This window comes from Mauremys mutica, chromosome 10 (assembly GCF_020497125.1).
Source record: "Mauremys mutica isolate MM-2020 ecotype Southern chromosome 10, ASM2049712v1, whole genome shotgun sequence".
In the NCBI taxonomy this organism is placed as follows: Eukaryota; Metazoa; Chordata; order Testudines; family Geoemydidae; genus Mauremys; species Mauremys mutica.
Window position 1 is genome coordinate 54427970 of NC_059081.1, and position 16340 is coordinate 54444309.

The window sequence follows — 16340 nt, forward strand, 5'->3', positions numbered from 1 at the left end:
TATAGCTAATAATTGGTTTTATAAGACAGCATTTACAAGTGCATATTTAAGTACACTCTATAAACTGTCAAAGAATAAAGTCTTTGGTTTCCTTTCTGAGTATGTACATCATCAGCAATTTTTCTGAGTACAATTGATCTTGCAATTCAAAACTGAATGTTGCCAAATGTGAGAAGAGGGATCGTCCCTGGTTATGCTTAGATTCTTTTCATATATGAAAAAGAGGTAAGACAAAAATAAACATTTCAACTTTCAACATGGATTTCCTATCTACAGTTCTGATTAAGCATCAAGAATAAACGAGAATGCCATTGTTCTTACACATTCAAAACGTCAGTGTCACTTGTTTGTAGGGTGACCAGATAGCAAGTGTGAAAAATAGGGATGGGGGTGAGGGGTAATAGAAGCCTATATAAGAAAAAGACCCAAAAATCAGGACTGTCCCTATAAAATCGGGATATCTGGTCACCCTACTTGTTTGATCACTTGCAGGAAAAGAAACTGTATTACAAATACAGTGGTTCAGCTAAACTAAGTGTATCTAAAGAGACCTGTTACAATAATCATATACCAACAGCTGTAGTTCCTATAAATTACTTTTAATTAAGGCGACATTTTAGTCATGGGTATTTTTAGTAAAAGTCATGGACAGGTCCCAGGCAGTAAACAAAAACTCACGGGTCCGTGACCTGTCCCTGACTTTTACTAAAAATACACGTGACTAAAACTGGGGGGGGAACTAGCGGGGCACCGCAGTGCTGGAGAGGGGGGCACAGCCCTGGAGAAGCATCACTGGTGCTGGGGAGGGGGGCATGGGTGCTTGGGGGGAGGTGTGGCCCGAGGAAGCACCACGGGTGCAGGAGAGGGGGGCAAAGGTGCTGGGGGGGAGTCATGGCCCAGGTGACACGCGGGTGAGGGGGGGTTGGGGCAGGCTCCCTACCCAGCTCCTGGGAAGCGGTGGCCCCAGCTCCTTAGCTCCACATGCTGCCTCGCTCTGCCCCAAACCCTGGTTCTGCAGCTCCCATTGGCTGGGAACCACAGCCAGAGGGAGCTGCAGGAGCAGTGCCTGGCTGCATGTGGAGATAGGGGAGAGGAGTTCTCCCCCCCGCAGGTAAACAATGGCCCCAACCCCAAACTCCGAGCCCCCCCACACCCAAACTCCTACTGCTGGGGGGCAGAATGTCACAAGACTGCCCCAGCAGCAGTCAATGTGACTGACCCAGGAGCTGCTCGAGCTGCTCAGGTGGCTTCTGGGCCAGTCACACGGGGCTACTGCAGAAGTCATAGAGGTCACGGAAAGTCATGGAATCTGTGACTTCCATTACCTTCATGACAAACACAGAGCCTTACTCTTAATCTACCATAGACTTTTGTCTCAGATGTTTTAGCAAAATCTTGAATTTCTTCCCTACTAAAAATTAACGCTCCTTTTTTCTAGTTATTTAATTTATGAAAAGTAGAAAATAAATCACAAAGTAATTTCATTCTCATATGTCTTGCTTTAAAAAAAGATATGTTAAAGATGCATAATCTATAATTATTCAAATTTGTGATGAAAAGTGAGGCAAGTAAAAAAAGCAGTTGTATTACCTCTCACATCAACTGTATAACACAATGGCATCTAAAGGCAAAAAAGTCAAGTTTTGTGATTTAAGAAGAAACATTCATTCAAATTCATTCAAACATTCATATGCTTTCTTCTAAACCATAAAATCATGACACTATATTTCTGGACACAGAGTGCCATCTTCTGGGAAAAGATTCCTTTCTGTTTATGACAGCGACACTTCAGAGAGGTTTGAATATTGAGTGGTACAATGGGTTATCACAGTGCTCTGAAAAAAATACTAAATATAAATGAATGAGTCTGATTTTTGTCATTGTAAAATATACTGCATTCCAATAGTTATTTATATTTGGTTCCCACCCTAGAACTAGAAATTGCATATGCCACCAAAATAGTAATTTCCCACAGAATTACAGGACTGGAAGGAACCTCAAAAGGTCACCTAGTCCAGTCCTCTGCACTCAAGGCAGGACTAAGTATTATCTAGACCATCCCTGACAGGCGTTTGTCTAATAGAACTATAGGACAGGAAGGGACTTTTAAGATTGGATTTTTAAGACCAGGTTAGACAAACACTTGTCAGGATGGTTTAGATAATACTTAGTCATGCAACGAGTGCAGGGGACTGGACTAGATGACCTCTTGAGGTCCCTTCCAGCTCTACAATTCTATGATTCCACAACTTCCCTAGGCAATTTATTCTAGTGCTTAACCACCCTGGCAGTTAGGAAGCTTTTTTTAATGTCCAACCTAAATCACATTTAAACCCATTGCTTCTTGTCCTATCCTCAGAGGTTAAGAAGAACAATTTACCTCCCTCATTCTTGTAACAACCTTTTATGTATTTGAAAACTGTTATCACGTCCCCTCTCAGTCTTTGCATCTCCAGGGAAAACAAACCCAATTTTTTCAATCTTCCCTCATAGGTCATGTTTTCTAGATCTTTAATCCTTTTTGTTGCTCTCCTCTCGACTCTCTCCAATTTGTCCACATCTTTCCTGAAATGTGGTGCCCAGAACTGGACACAATACTCCAGCTGAGGCCTAATTAGCGTGGAGTAGAGTGGAAGAATTACTTCTTGTGTCTTGCTTACAACACTCCTGCTAATACATCCTAGAATGATATTTTCTTTTTTTGCAACAGTATTATACTGTTGACTCATATTTAGCTTGCGATCCACTATGATCCCCAGACCCCTTTTCGCAGTACTCCTTCCTAGGCAGTCATTTCCCATTTTGTATGTGTACAACTGATTGTTCCTTCCTAAGTGGAGTACTTTGAGTTTGTCCTTATTGAATTTCATCCTGTTTACTTTAGACCATTTATCCACTTTCTCCCAGCACTTGAGTCCTGGGGGGAAACAAAGGGTGTTAAAGTGTCACTTCACTATGAATGGTCACTTGAAATGTGTTAACTTCTTATGCTAAACAATATGATCCATCTTGTATTTTCAAGACTTGAAGAAGAACTTTGGGTAAGCTTAAAAGCGTGTCTCTGTTACCAACCAAAGTTGGCCCAATAAAAGATATTACTTCAACCCCTTTCCCCCCGTCTCTCTAGATACTCGGTTTTTTGACTTTGCCATCATTTGTATACCTTATCAATATAACACAAGTTAAATTTAATGAAAAGATGGCAGCATGTGAGAGCATGATCATGAAAATTTGTAAGGATGCTAATATTCTGAACACTGTTCATATTGGGAATAACTTCAGAAGCTGAACGACTGCCAATTCAGAAAAGAGAAATATATCCCAAATAGAATTGCTGGGAAACTCAGAAAATGTCTCATTTTGTATATCATAGTGCAAATGCTCCTCCCAAACTGTTGCTCAGAAAACAATCATTGGAGTTTGTGTATCCCTAAATTTTATACATATATCCTGAAAAAGTACAGATCAAAATATTTTTAGACTATGATACATACATGTTAACATTTATCTTGATTATGCAGTGAGTCTTAAAAAGATACACAGAGGTTTTGCCTGGTAAAAATGGAACTTCACACTTTCACCTCCAAGCAGTAATTTCACATTTAGCACAATTTTAATGGAAAGGAATGGACATTCATATATCTTTAAAAGATTCGACAATACAATGAATTTTTTACAGGCTACAAAGTCAGGTAGAAAACAAGCATTGACAATGTCCCCATACCATAGAAATGATTAAGGCTGAATATAGATTTCTCTTTTAATTTATTATTTATTTCCTCATAGGTAACTGGTTATTTCCCTGATGTACCAAGTTCGTAAAGTATGTATTTCCTTGTTGAGCTACAGGGGGGCTAAGATAGATATCTGATGCAGGTTTAACATCTGGGGTTTTAGAGATAGAGATCTCTCTCCTGTTCATGATGTGATTAGATAAAACCCTTTAAAATGAGCAAATACGCAATTTCAGTAAACATGTAGGACATGTAGTAAACATGTAGGAATTTTATAGCAGTCAGTCTTTTAGTGCTGAAAGAAGTCAATTGTTTTATATTATTTTGCTTTACATACTGTTTAAATTGTTTAATTTTACTTGTCAATATACTGTCCTTCTAGGTAGCTGAAATAAGTTTGACAGCCAACATTAAAAAAAAAAAAGAATCAGGAAAAGAGTTAGTATGAAATATACAGGACACATTTTTGTCTCACCAGAAGCAATTTTCTGATACATACTACAAACACAACCACTTTTTCTTAAGAGAGTTGTCCTTACCTGTAAGACAGATTTCATTAGATCTTTCCAGGTTTTATCCACAGCGGTGAATCGCCTACCTTCCTCGGGCATCTGAGCCATAATGTCAGGAGAACTGAAAATTGGCTCCAAATACAGCCAAGTAGCTTGAACCTTCAGCCATTCATCAAGGATTTCCTGTACCAACAACAGCTTTCCTTCCCATTCCCTATAAAACAGAAAGCATTGATTCATACACATTGTATTAATACCAACAGTAAATCTTTTTACTTAGAATGTTAAGTTCTAAGACTTTTTTACACATACAAATTACAATCACTGAGGACCAGGAACTGGACAACATAAATAATAACTTCAATTTATATAGTACTTTCCAACATTATCAGTTTTTCTTCAAATTGTTCTCCAAAAGTACAATAGCTTTTTTTAAACACAGATACTTTTTCCTCACTTCCCTACAATGCCTTTGCAGGCAGACTGGGGAGTAAGAAATATATGCAACCCTTAAATGAAGGATGCCATCTTTGGTCAAAATGGGTAAATAAATACTGAACTACAGTTTCCAACAATTAATTATTTGTGACATGGGTCCTAAACATGGGCCCCAAAACTGATGAAACGGAAATAACTCAACTAGTGTAGTTTGGCTTCTAACTAAGGACTTGATGCAAAGCCATTGGAATATTTCCATTGATCTGAGTGAGTTTTTTATCAGATCCTGAATGAGGATCTATGTACTTTCAGGAACGTTACATTGAACAGAACTCACAGTTTAAGCATATGCTATTTTATTTACAATAAGGAAAAATTAAGGAATAATGTACCACACAACACAAACACAAATGTATATGGTCTGCAAGTCCACCAAAAGTTTTTTCTTTAAATATCATAAATCATTAGAGAATTCTGGTAATGTCACTGAAATCCTATAATGGAAAAACAGCCTTAATCTGTATACAGAATATTTTGAGTGTGATCTGGAGCCTTTGCTCATGTGAGTGATGCATTGGCTTCACTGGAACAACTCACATAGCAAAGCTACAGGAATTCATAGATCTCATAGATTTTAAGGTTACACAGGAACATTCTGTTCATCTAGTTTTCATACATAGGCCACAACATTTCAAATAGTGATTTCTGCATCTAACCCTGTAACTTGTGGTTGAAGTAGATCGTTTCTTTTGGAAAGACATTAAAAGTCTTCATTAAAAGAGTGGTGGGGAATTTACCACATCCTTTGGTACTCTGTTGCAATAGTTAATTATCCTCACTGTTAAATTTTTCTATTTTATTTCTAATTTAAACTTTGCTGACTTCAATTACCAGCCACTGAACGTTGCATGCCTTTGTCTGCTAATGAGACCGCTAACATTAGATATCTTCTCCCCTGGTAGAACATATTGATCATAGTTAAATTTTTAAATTTTCTCTCTGATAAACTAAAAAGATTTGAGCTCTTTTAGTCTCTCATTATTTAGCATGTTTTCCAGACAACAGGTCATTCTTTTAGCTCTTCTCTGAACTCTTTCCAATTTTTCAATATCCTTCTTAAAATGCTGAAACCAAAACTGGGTACAAAATTTCAGTAGTCATCTCACCAGTACCATTACTACTAGGGCTACTAATATTACTACTAGGGCTGGTTGAAACTCAAAATTTACATTTTGTGGGAAATTTTAACTTTTCAAACTTTGTTTTCATTCCAAATAAAAAAAAAGCAAAACAGTATCAAAATTTTCCACAAAATGGAAATTTTAAAAGTGTTTCCAAAATTTTATTGTAGACAAAATTTGATATTTTGTTTTTAAATGAAATGTTTTTTAAATTTATTTTATTTATTATATTTACATTATTTCATGATGCCTGTAGTAGTAGTGTACAATATGACAGTTCATATCATATCATATTGATATAAGAGCCAAAATATTTTAGTTTAGTTTTGAAAAATACAATAAGAGCAGCTGTTACTTAATACAGATTGAAACATCTTGCCTTATTTTCTAGATCAAAATGTCTCTTGTTTGTGTTGTAATTAAACAGTTTACCACTAACACAAAGATGTCAATCTTTACTAAACAGCAGACGTCCTTGATGTTTTAAAAAAAATAAAATGTAAGAGTAAAATATGTTGACAATTTCTTATCATATGATCACTTGACATAACATGTCAAATTATGCACTACTACTTCTGACGTCATGAAATAATGCAAACATAAATACACCTCTACCTTGATATAATGCTGTCCTCGGGAGCCAAAAAATCTTACCATGTTATAGGTGAAACCGCATTATATCGAACTTGCTTTGATCTGCTGGAGTGCGCAGCCCCGCCCCCCCGGAGCACTGCCTTACCGTGTTGAATCCGAATTCATGTTATATCAGGCCGCATTATATCGGGGTAGAGGTGTATAAACAAAAACAAAAAAAATGGGAAAAAATGTTTCCAAATATAATTTGAATTTTTTCCCAAAACTAAATTTTCAAAACAAAAAAGCTTCTGTTTATAAAATATGTGTTTTAATGGGGAATTTCATCAAAATCAATATCACTTTGACAAAAATCCTTTTTGTCACACTGCATTTTGTAAGGGTAAACTGTTTTGACAAAAAATTTCCGACCAACTCTAAGTACCACTTGCTTGATATTCCTGTTTCTCTGACATAAGAGAGAGGAACACAAATTGTACTTATACCCTGCCCTATATTTTGTGGGACCCAGTGTAAAATGACATACGTTTCTTCTTTCATCCTATACCCCTGGCAGCTTTCTGCCTGCATATGACCTCTCCACTGCCAAAGGTTGTGATAATCTCCTATTTAACCTACTCTGGTAACTTCTCCATCCAAAAGGTGGAGACAAAAATGCAATTTTGCAAGTAAAGAGTCAGGGAGAGCAGTTAAAAAATTCAGACTATCACCGTTTGCTGCCACCATCATCAGACAGAACTGCAGGAGGGAATCTGGGATTGTGCTCTGACAAGTGAGCCAGAGTTATAAATGTTTTCCTGTATTCTTGGAAGAGTGGTGCTTTATGTGAGGTTACACAGGTCCCACAGACCTTAAAGCCTACACTACACTATTATAAACCTTGTCAATGTCATCAACACCATGAGATGGAATTACAATGTTATATTGTATGTAAGGACATTTCTCTCACAGTTGAAAGCACCACAGAAACACATCACGATAAATAGAAAACACAACACACGAGTCATTGGCCATCAATTTTCCTACACATTTCACAATCTTCAGAGCCTTGAGAAGCGCACCTTACTATACATGCCATCCAGTCAGTCACATCATCAAACTACTTGCTGCCGACATTCCCTGCATCTGGAACCATAAAAGCTTGCTTTGGCAATCTTCTTCCATTCATCCAACCCATATGTTCCACAAACTCAAGTTTTCTTCATCTGATTGTCTTGATGATATCAGATATCATTCTGGTTATGCTGTAAAGTCAAATGATTGCCTCCTCATTAGTCAAGTGTGAAATATAGCCAATGTGCAGCAATCACCTGTAGCATTTCAATTTGAAGGTAGAAAGCCTGTTAACGACCTGTTTCCTTCATGTCTATGTCTCATCTGCACATCTGCTGAAAGCAAGAAACTGTAGCAATTTCATTTTACACTTTGTGATAACACTTTTGCTTCTCCAAATGTCTGAGTGTCTCTAGAGCAGCAGTCGCAAGTCTAATTCTATGTCAGATCTTTAAGTGATGTTTTATGTCCCTTGTAATTATACTACCCAGGTGTTTGAAGTGCTCAACACACTCCAATGCCTCCTCAAGATTTGGGGAGGAATATCTTCACTTCTTCAACAGAGATGTCACCACTGTCTGTGTATTTTTGCATGATACCTTTAGACCTAATTTATCTACTTCCCCCGCACTCTTTCTACCAATTTTTGCACCTCTTCTTGCAATGAGCCAACTGGGTCATCTGAAGATTTCTTCAAGATGACAGCTGAAGAGGGTTGGTAATAACAAAGCAGCTCTGTCTAACAACTATCCTCAAGTCAAACCAACTACTTTGCACATGCCACACAAACAGTAAAGCCATCACACTTCTGAAGAGATTTTTGTATCAGACTTAGTACATTTTCACCAACTCCCACCAGCCAGAGGATTGCTCAAGAAATTTGTGCCATATGCTGTCAAATGCTTTAACTAAATTCACAATCCTTACAGTGTGTATGGTAACATCTATTGTTTCATGTTCTCTGTGTATATATATATATATATATAAATATATATATATATATTCCTGCTGTATTTTCCATTACATGCATCTGATGAAGTGGGCTGTAGCCCACGAAAGCTTATGCTCAAATACATTTGTTAGTCACTAAGGTGCCACAAGTATTCCTGTTCTAAATCCACAAAGACATGGACCACCTCCTATCATTCTCCAGCACTTTCTCAGATAGCACATGAAGATTGAATATTTGCTCCACTGTATCGCTTTGGTCTAAATCTGGCTTGTTCTTCAGTCAGAAAGTTCCCTACCTTGGATGCAATTCTCTACAGGATGATGCGCAGCAGTATTTTCTAGGTGTGTCAATAATGAGATTGTGCCACAATTTCCACAAACAGCTGGGACTCCCTTTTTAGCAATAGAAACCATCAGTGACTGTGTCCAAGTCTTGGACCATCTTCCAGATGCTGAAATCACATTGGAAAGTTTATGGCACGCCCAGATGAGTGCCTTTCTTTTAATTAGTTCTGATATGGTATCCACTCCAGTGACTTTATTGTTTCTCAGTGTTTCATGTTCGCACCACATCCTCAACTTCTTCAATCGGGAAAGTCAACTTCTCCAGTAGATTTCCTCTGCCTCTTACACTTTCAACTTAGAATTCATTTGTTCATATTGTATAGTTCTCAGCAATATCTGCCACAAGTGCTGGGTGAAACATTACAAACCTTTCAAAAAAGTGTTTTGATGGTTTGGTAGGCCTTCCTACTAGCATTTGACGAAAAGAGTTCTGTATATCTATGCATTGTCCTTCAAGTCACTCTTCTTTTGCCACTTTAATCAGTGCATCACTTTCTTGCATTATACAGGAATATAGTTCTCTTGCAATTTCATCCATCTTCCTTTGTGCTCTTAGCTTCCTTCATTGACCACACAACTCAATAATTATCTCTGTGATCCAAGGTTTCTTCTGTGGGATCGGTTTCCCCAGGAGTTTATTCACAGTTTATAGTGCAGAAGATGATGTGGTGCTCTGTCTGATCTACACTACCTGTGCAGAGGTCAGCAGTTTGAACAAAATCTGCAATCATCTTCCTAAATTCCATTTGTGTTTCACAGATTTTCTGTTTGTCGACATTATAGCAGACTCTGAGGATACTTGCCAGTTATTTCTTGCTTCGCAGTATGATCTTTATGTTGGCTATAACTACGTTATAATTAAATCCTAGGCAGCCTTCTTGAATGACTGAGTCCCCAGCACACTATAACACTATCTCTTCATGATGAAGTTGATCTGGTTCCAATTCTGCAAAACCAGAATGTCAAAGTCCTTTGCCTTCACGGTTTGTGCTTGAACAAGGCATTCATTAATACTATGTAATTTCCATTTGCAAATTGCATGAGCCACTGTTTGTCTTGCCATACCCCAATCTCTAACACAGCTGCAGCATTCTGGGTAATTCTTAGGACCAATACTGTATGTACTATTGATATATGTAATTATAAATAATTATTGTTTAATATATTTCAGTGGAAATTTTCACTCTTCTGACATTAAGAGAGAACAACCATTATACTGCAATAAATCAGGAATGACATGATGAATATTTGACATTATATATATTTGTTGAATGGGTCAACTCAAACAACATTTTTCAATTTAATATCAAGTAAGGATGCTCAAAGATTAGAAGAGTCAATTTATGTTTAAATATTTAATTTAAATATATCATTGTAAATGTAAGATTTTCATGTTTTTTCCAGTGTGGCTACGCCTGCTGGCTTTAAGAACAGAGCAAACTATTTACTGAGGAAACCAGGCAGGAATTAGGGAAAAACCAAGGCAAGAGTGTAAATAATTTTTTACTTGTTTGTCTTTTTCATTTTATTCATTCCCTTTATGTAGTTTGCGGACTCCAATTTATTTAATATGCAGAAAGATTACAATTTAGGTAAAGATAACACTTTTCCCATTGGCCCACTACTTCCCCAATTATGTTGTCATTATTTATTATTAGGCCTTGTCTACACTATGGGGCGAGATCGATCTAAATTACACAACTTCAGCTACGTGAATAACATAGCTAAAGTCAATGTACTTAGATCTACTGACCGCAGGGTCTACACTATGCTATGTCTATGGGAAAGCGTCTCCTGTCAACTCCCCTTGTGCTTCTCATTCAGGTGGAGTACAGGAGTTGACAGGAGAGCGATTTGTGGCTAAATCGACCGCTGATGCATCAAACGCCACGTGTTGATCCCCCGGTAAGTGTAGACAAGCCTTATTCTGTTGAAATAAATGGAATGCTAGGCTGCACCTTGTACATTTGGCAGCACAGCATGTGCATCCTAAATGAACATACTAAAAACGTCAACCAGCTATCAAGTGGTTAAGCAGTTTCCTCACTTTTAATTAAATGTAAAGATCAGCTATGTGGGATTAAATACTGGTACCAGTAAATGGTTTTAGCCCTTTTAAAATGAGATTACCACCCTTCTTAGGGAGGATTACCAAAGTACACAAACATTCTATTCCAATCATATCTTTAGATTAAGGAGAATAACTCATTTTGACTTGTTAAAGTCACTGTTGCTTTCTATTAGTAAAAACATTTTACCTTATATTTTTTTCATAAGGCTTAATGAATGGAGATCCTCTCATGGTTTGTGTTTTGACAATGTGGTCATCCAATAACATCTGAATATCATCCACTGATGACAAAATATAGGTTCCTGTTTCTCTATAAGACAGGAGGATAAATTCCATTGCATCCCATTCAGATATCATTTTAATCATGGCCTTCTCAAGTGAATGTTCTTTGCTGGCTGCTTCACTGATAGCCTCAAATTTATCCAAGTATGGATCAAGTTGCATATCAATATATAAAGAGACAGTTGAGTCTTCTGAAGGCTTCAGTGAAAACCCAACAATTTCTGACATGGCTTCCCAGTGCCGTTCTTGCAAACCAGGGTTACAAATCACCTGTATTAGAGGAAGGTGTTCTTTGAATTCTTCCACTTTTGCTTTAATCTTTGTTGTCACTGATAATGCATTTGGGGAATCATGGAAGGTTTTTTCTAGTTTATACAGTCCACGCCAATAGTTTCCTACATCTATCTCTACTTGGTCTGGATTCACCTTTGTGAATACTCCCTCCATCCAGTTTCTGTGTTTGGTAGTGAACTCTACAGTCATATCATAGAGACGAAGATATGGGTTAAGAGTGTCTTGGATTTTTTTACGCTGAGGGTACTGAGAAGCTAGCCATCCAAAGGCCTCTTCTTCTGCATTAAACTGATCGATCTGTAGAGGCAAAAGTGAGGTATGAAATATAGAACAATTTGTCCACACTCACTAACCATTTTTACATTCATATTTATACACATATATTAATAGAAAACATCTAACTGTATATTACAAAAAATTAAGATGATACAGAAGCAAATATTTTTAAAAAATCTAAAATACAAGGACATGCCTAACCTATATAAATAAAATCACAGTATAAATTAACAACCAACCACCCTTAATCACCTCTTTCGACCCATCACCATCAGCTGTTCACAAAAACAGAAACATGCTCTTAAGGTCAACAAATTCAGACTCGGATGCAAGACTAAAGAGTGAACAAGTTCCAGTCAAATATCTTTCATAGAAAATGCTCTATCACCAGCCTCCTCTCTTTTAAAATGAGACTGTCAGCGCAAGCTTTGTATTTCTCCAGTGGGATGACATAAAACTGACAAGGCTAGAGCACACAGCACACCATCTGATCCTTAGCTGGCAGAGCAGTCGCTAGGAAACAGTTTAATATGAACAACTTTAAAGAGCCGTTAAAGATCAACTTTAAGTTGCTCTAGATTATACTGAGGGTCATTTCTGCCCCTCTCAAGCACAGTATCAAGGAAGCCATAAAGATGGCACACAGTTACTTTTGTGTGGCACAGGTCAGAACTGAGCCAACAAAGAAGGATGCCATAAGCACACTAGAGTGATTCTTTCTCACTATGGGCCTGATCCAAAGCTCAAGCCCATAGTCAGTCTTTCTACTAACTTCAGTGGGCTATGAATCAGGCATCTACAGCCCAATTCTATTTCCAGTGAAGTCAATAAACGTTTTGCCATTGGTTTTAATGCAAGCAGACCATGACACTCTTAATGGCCCAACATACATGTTGGGCAGTAAGGGAGACTACACAGACCAGTACTGTACCCTGCAAGAGATAAGCACCCACCCAACATTAACTTCTGAAACCCCTCAGAAAGACAGAAATGTCAGTTAAATGCTACTTCTTCAAACCCTGCTAGGGACCATATGTGTGTTACCAAAACCTCATTGTCAATAGTATTCAAGCCAGCTGACAGATCTAAAAAAGATCTAAAAAAAAGTCAATATAAATACCTGGGTCCAGATCCTAGGCCCCTGAAAAATCCTTTGTGCATCACAGAAGTTATACTTATCTCCTTTGTTAAGTGCTCTGAAATCTTCATATGAAAAGCACTATAAATGGGTTAGGTATTATTGCTCGCTTTGCCTTCACCTTGTCCCATTAACAGGGGTTGGTGGTACAGGTTCATACAGCATGTGTGACTGGCACAACTTTTACAAACCAGCTGGCCAGGCCTGATGTTCTTGGTTTGAAACTGGAGTTTTCTTTCTCCTGGTTGGACTGCCTGACACAGCTAACAAGCCCCTTGGCCAGACAGAGGCACAGAGAAGTGATTTGCCCAAAGAAACCCAACAGGTGACTTAGCCAGAAATGGAACTTGAATCCCACTCCAACCCCCACTCCATTGCCTCCACCAAGATAGGTGGTATTATTATTATTATTAAGGTAACAGTTGATCATTCCCCAACAATTACCACATTTGCCAGCACAAGTTAGAATACCCATGATGCTATAATAATGGGCCCCAGAGGCTTGTTCAGACCCTTCAGTGTCCAAGATAAGGAAAAACTGGTAAGTTTTACTCCTTGTCAATAATTGTTCACTGTCAAAGCTTTTCATTTTATACAAATTCATCCATTTACATTTAGGACAAATTTGAAATCTCTACCTTATCAGCAGCCACATCCAACTTTGCATTCAATGCCTGAGCTTTTTTTAGATATCTGTTGACTTCCTGAATGTCTCCAAATGTGTAAAATTCTTCAACTTGCTTAGAGTAACTCTCCAATTCCTCAACAAATCGTTCACAGCGTATCTAATACAGTGACAAACAATGTTATACACTTGGGTTCAAGAGGAATTCTGCCTCCCTCCCCACCCCCACCACCACCCATGTATAGCATTACAACATTGACTAGGGCCCCGATGTTTAAAAATATTTAGTTGTTGCTCCACACAGCATTGCAAGGTCTATGCAACGTAGATGGCTAAGTCCCATTTTCAAAAGTGATGTAAGCACTTAGGCTCCTAAGGCCCACTGAAAATCAATTGAAAGTCAATAGCACTTAGATCCTAAGTGTCTCGGTCACTTTTGAAAGTGGGACTTAGCTATCTAAGTCACTTAGGCCTTGCAATGCTGAGTGAAGAACACCTAAATATCATTAAAAATCTGAGCTTTGGCATATGTTATGTTAAAGTATCAGTACAGGTAAATGCCTGAGACAGATTATAAAACTATATGGACAAATTACCTGATCCAGTGTAGTAAATTCTATGCCACTTTCCGACTAATTACATTTTCTTAATTTTTGAAAAACACCAAACATATATGTGAGAAGTATGATACTAAGATCTGATTTTCAATTTTGGAATCAAGCCCTGTGCCCAGAATGCCCCTTTCCAATTTCATTCAGATTCCAACTAGTGGTCACCAAGCCTAAGAGTTTGCATAAGGCCATGCAAATTCTTCAGGTACTCCCACTGAAGTCAGTTTGTGGTCCACACACTGGTTTACCAAACACTGAAGTCAACTGGATTACTACAATGGGTAATGTTTTGCAGTCTTTGTGAACATACAAATAATGCACCCACTGAAGCAATAATACAATTGACATAAATTAAAATAATCATATTTACATTAAATACTGATAAATAAAACATTCACTGTTTACTTTTATGTGAAAAGGTTTTCCATTTCTAACCTGCATTTATCTGCTACAAAAATCAATGACACCCTCCAAAACTATAACAACAGTAGAAAGAAAAATATTCTAGAGATAAATACTATATATAAATAACTGATTTTTTAAAAATACAAATAAAATAAATATAGTCCACAGTAAATCTACAGTTACAAAACTGAATTATTTTTAAATGATCCTAGAAGCAATATTCATTTTTGTTAGTGAATGTAGATAACTTTCTTTTCAGAACTACATTGGCATATTTCTGTTCATGTCAGTGGGGCTACTCAGATGCTTTAAATTAAGCGGATGCACACATATTTTCAGGATTAGGACTTTAAAAGTTTCATACATATAACTCTTATCAACATCTATGGCAGTCCTGTACAAAGAAGGCTTACAGAATTGGGCCCAAACTATGAAACATAACATAAGAATGGCCGTACTGGGTCAGACCAAAGGTCTATCTAGCCCAGTATCCTGTCTACCGACAGTGGCCAATGCCAGGTGCCCCAGAGGGAGTGAACCTAACACGTAATGATCAAGTGATCTCTCTCCTGCCATCCATCTCCATCCTCTGACAAACAGAGGCTAGGGACACCCTTGCTTACCCATCCTGGCTTATAGCCATTAATGGACTTAACCTCCATGAATTTATCCAGTTCTCTTTTAAACCCTGTTATAGTCCTAGTCTTCACAACCTCCTCAGGTAAGGAGTTCCACAAGTTGACTGTGCGCTGTGTGAAGAAGAACTTCCTTTTATTTGTTTTAAACCTGCTGCCCATAATTTCATTTGGTGGCCCCTAGTTCTTGTATTATGGGAATAAGTAAATAACTTTTCCTTATCTACTTTTTCCACACCACTCATGATTTTATATACCTCTATCATATCCCACCTTAGTCTACTCTTTTCCAAGCTGAAAAGTCCTAGCCGCTTTAATCTCCCCTCATACAGGACCCATTCCAAACCCCTAACCATTTTAGTTGCCCTTCTCTGAACCTTTTCCAAAGCCAATATATCTTTTTTGAGATGAGGAGACCACATCTGTACGGAGTATTTGAGATGCGGGCGTACCATCGATTTATATAAGGGCAATAATATATTCTCCGTCTTATTCTCTATCCCCTTTTTAATGATTTCTAACATCCTGTTTGCTTTTTTGAATGCCGCTGCACACTGCGTGGACGTCTTCAGAGAACTACCCACAATGATATTTTTCCTGATTCGTTGTAGCTAAATTAGCCCCCATCATACTGTATGTATAGTTGGGGTTATTTTTTCCAGTGTGCATTACTTTACATTTATACACATTAAATTTCATTTGCCATTTTGTTGCCCAATCACTTAGTTTTGTGAGATCTTTTCGAAGTTCTTCACAATCTGCTTTGGTCTTAACTATCTGGAGCAGTTTAGTATCATCTGCAAACTTTGCCACCTCACTTTTAACCCCTTTCCCCAGATCATTTATGAATAAGTTGAATACGATTGGTCCTAGGACTGACCCTTGGGGAACACCACTAGTTATCCCTCTCCCTTCTGAGAATTTACCATTTATTCCTACCCTTTGTTCCCTGTCTTTTAACCAGTTCTCAATCCATGAAAGGACCTTCCTTTTTATCCCATGACAACTTAATTTACATAAGAGCCTTTGGTGAGGGACCTTGTCAAAGGCTTTCTGGAAATCTAAGTACACTATGTCCACTGGATCCCCCTTGTCCACATGTTTGTTGAGCCCCTTCAAAGAACTTTAACAGATTAGTAAAACACGATTTCCCTTTACAGAAACCATGCTGACTTTTGCCCAACAATTTATATTT

At 37.7% G+C, this 16340-nt stretch overlaps 1 protein-coding gene across 1 annotated transcript in view; it reads right to left on the bottom strand.

Moving 5' to 3' along the window:
* Positions 1-16340, bottom strand: part of DNAH7 (dynein axonemal heavy chain 7) — a 248353-nt gene that overhangs the window by 171672 nt on the left and 60341 nt on the right. The window contains exons 16-18 of the mRNA XM_045031804.1: positions 13508-13654; positions 11067-11752; positions 4274-4460 (exon numbers count right to left, since the gene is read on the bottom strand). Coding sequence (XP_044887739.1) covers positions 4274-4460; positions 11067-11752; positions 13508-13654 — 1020 coding nt within the window. The remainder of the gene's footprint in view (positions 1-4273; positions 4461-11066; positions 11753-13507; positions 13655-16340) is intronic.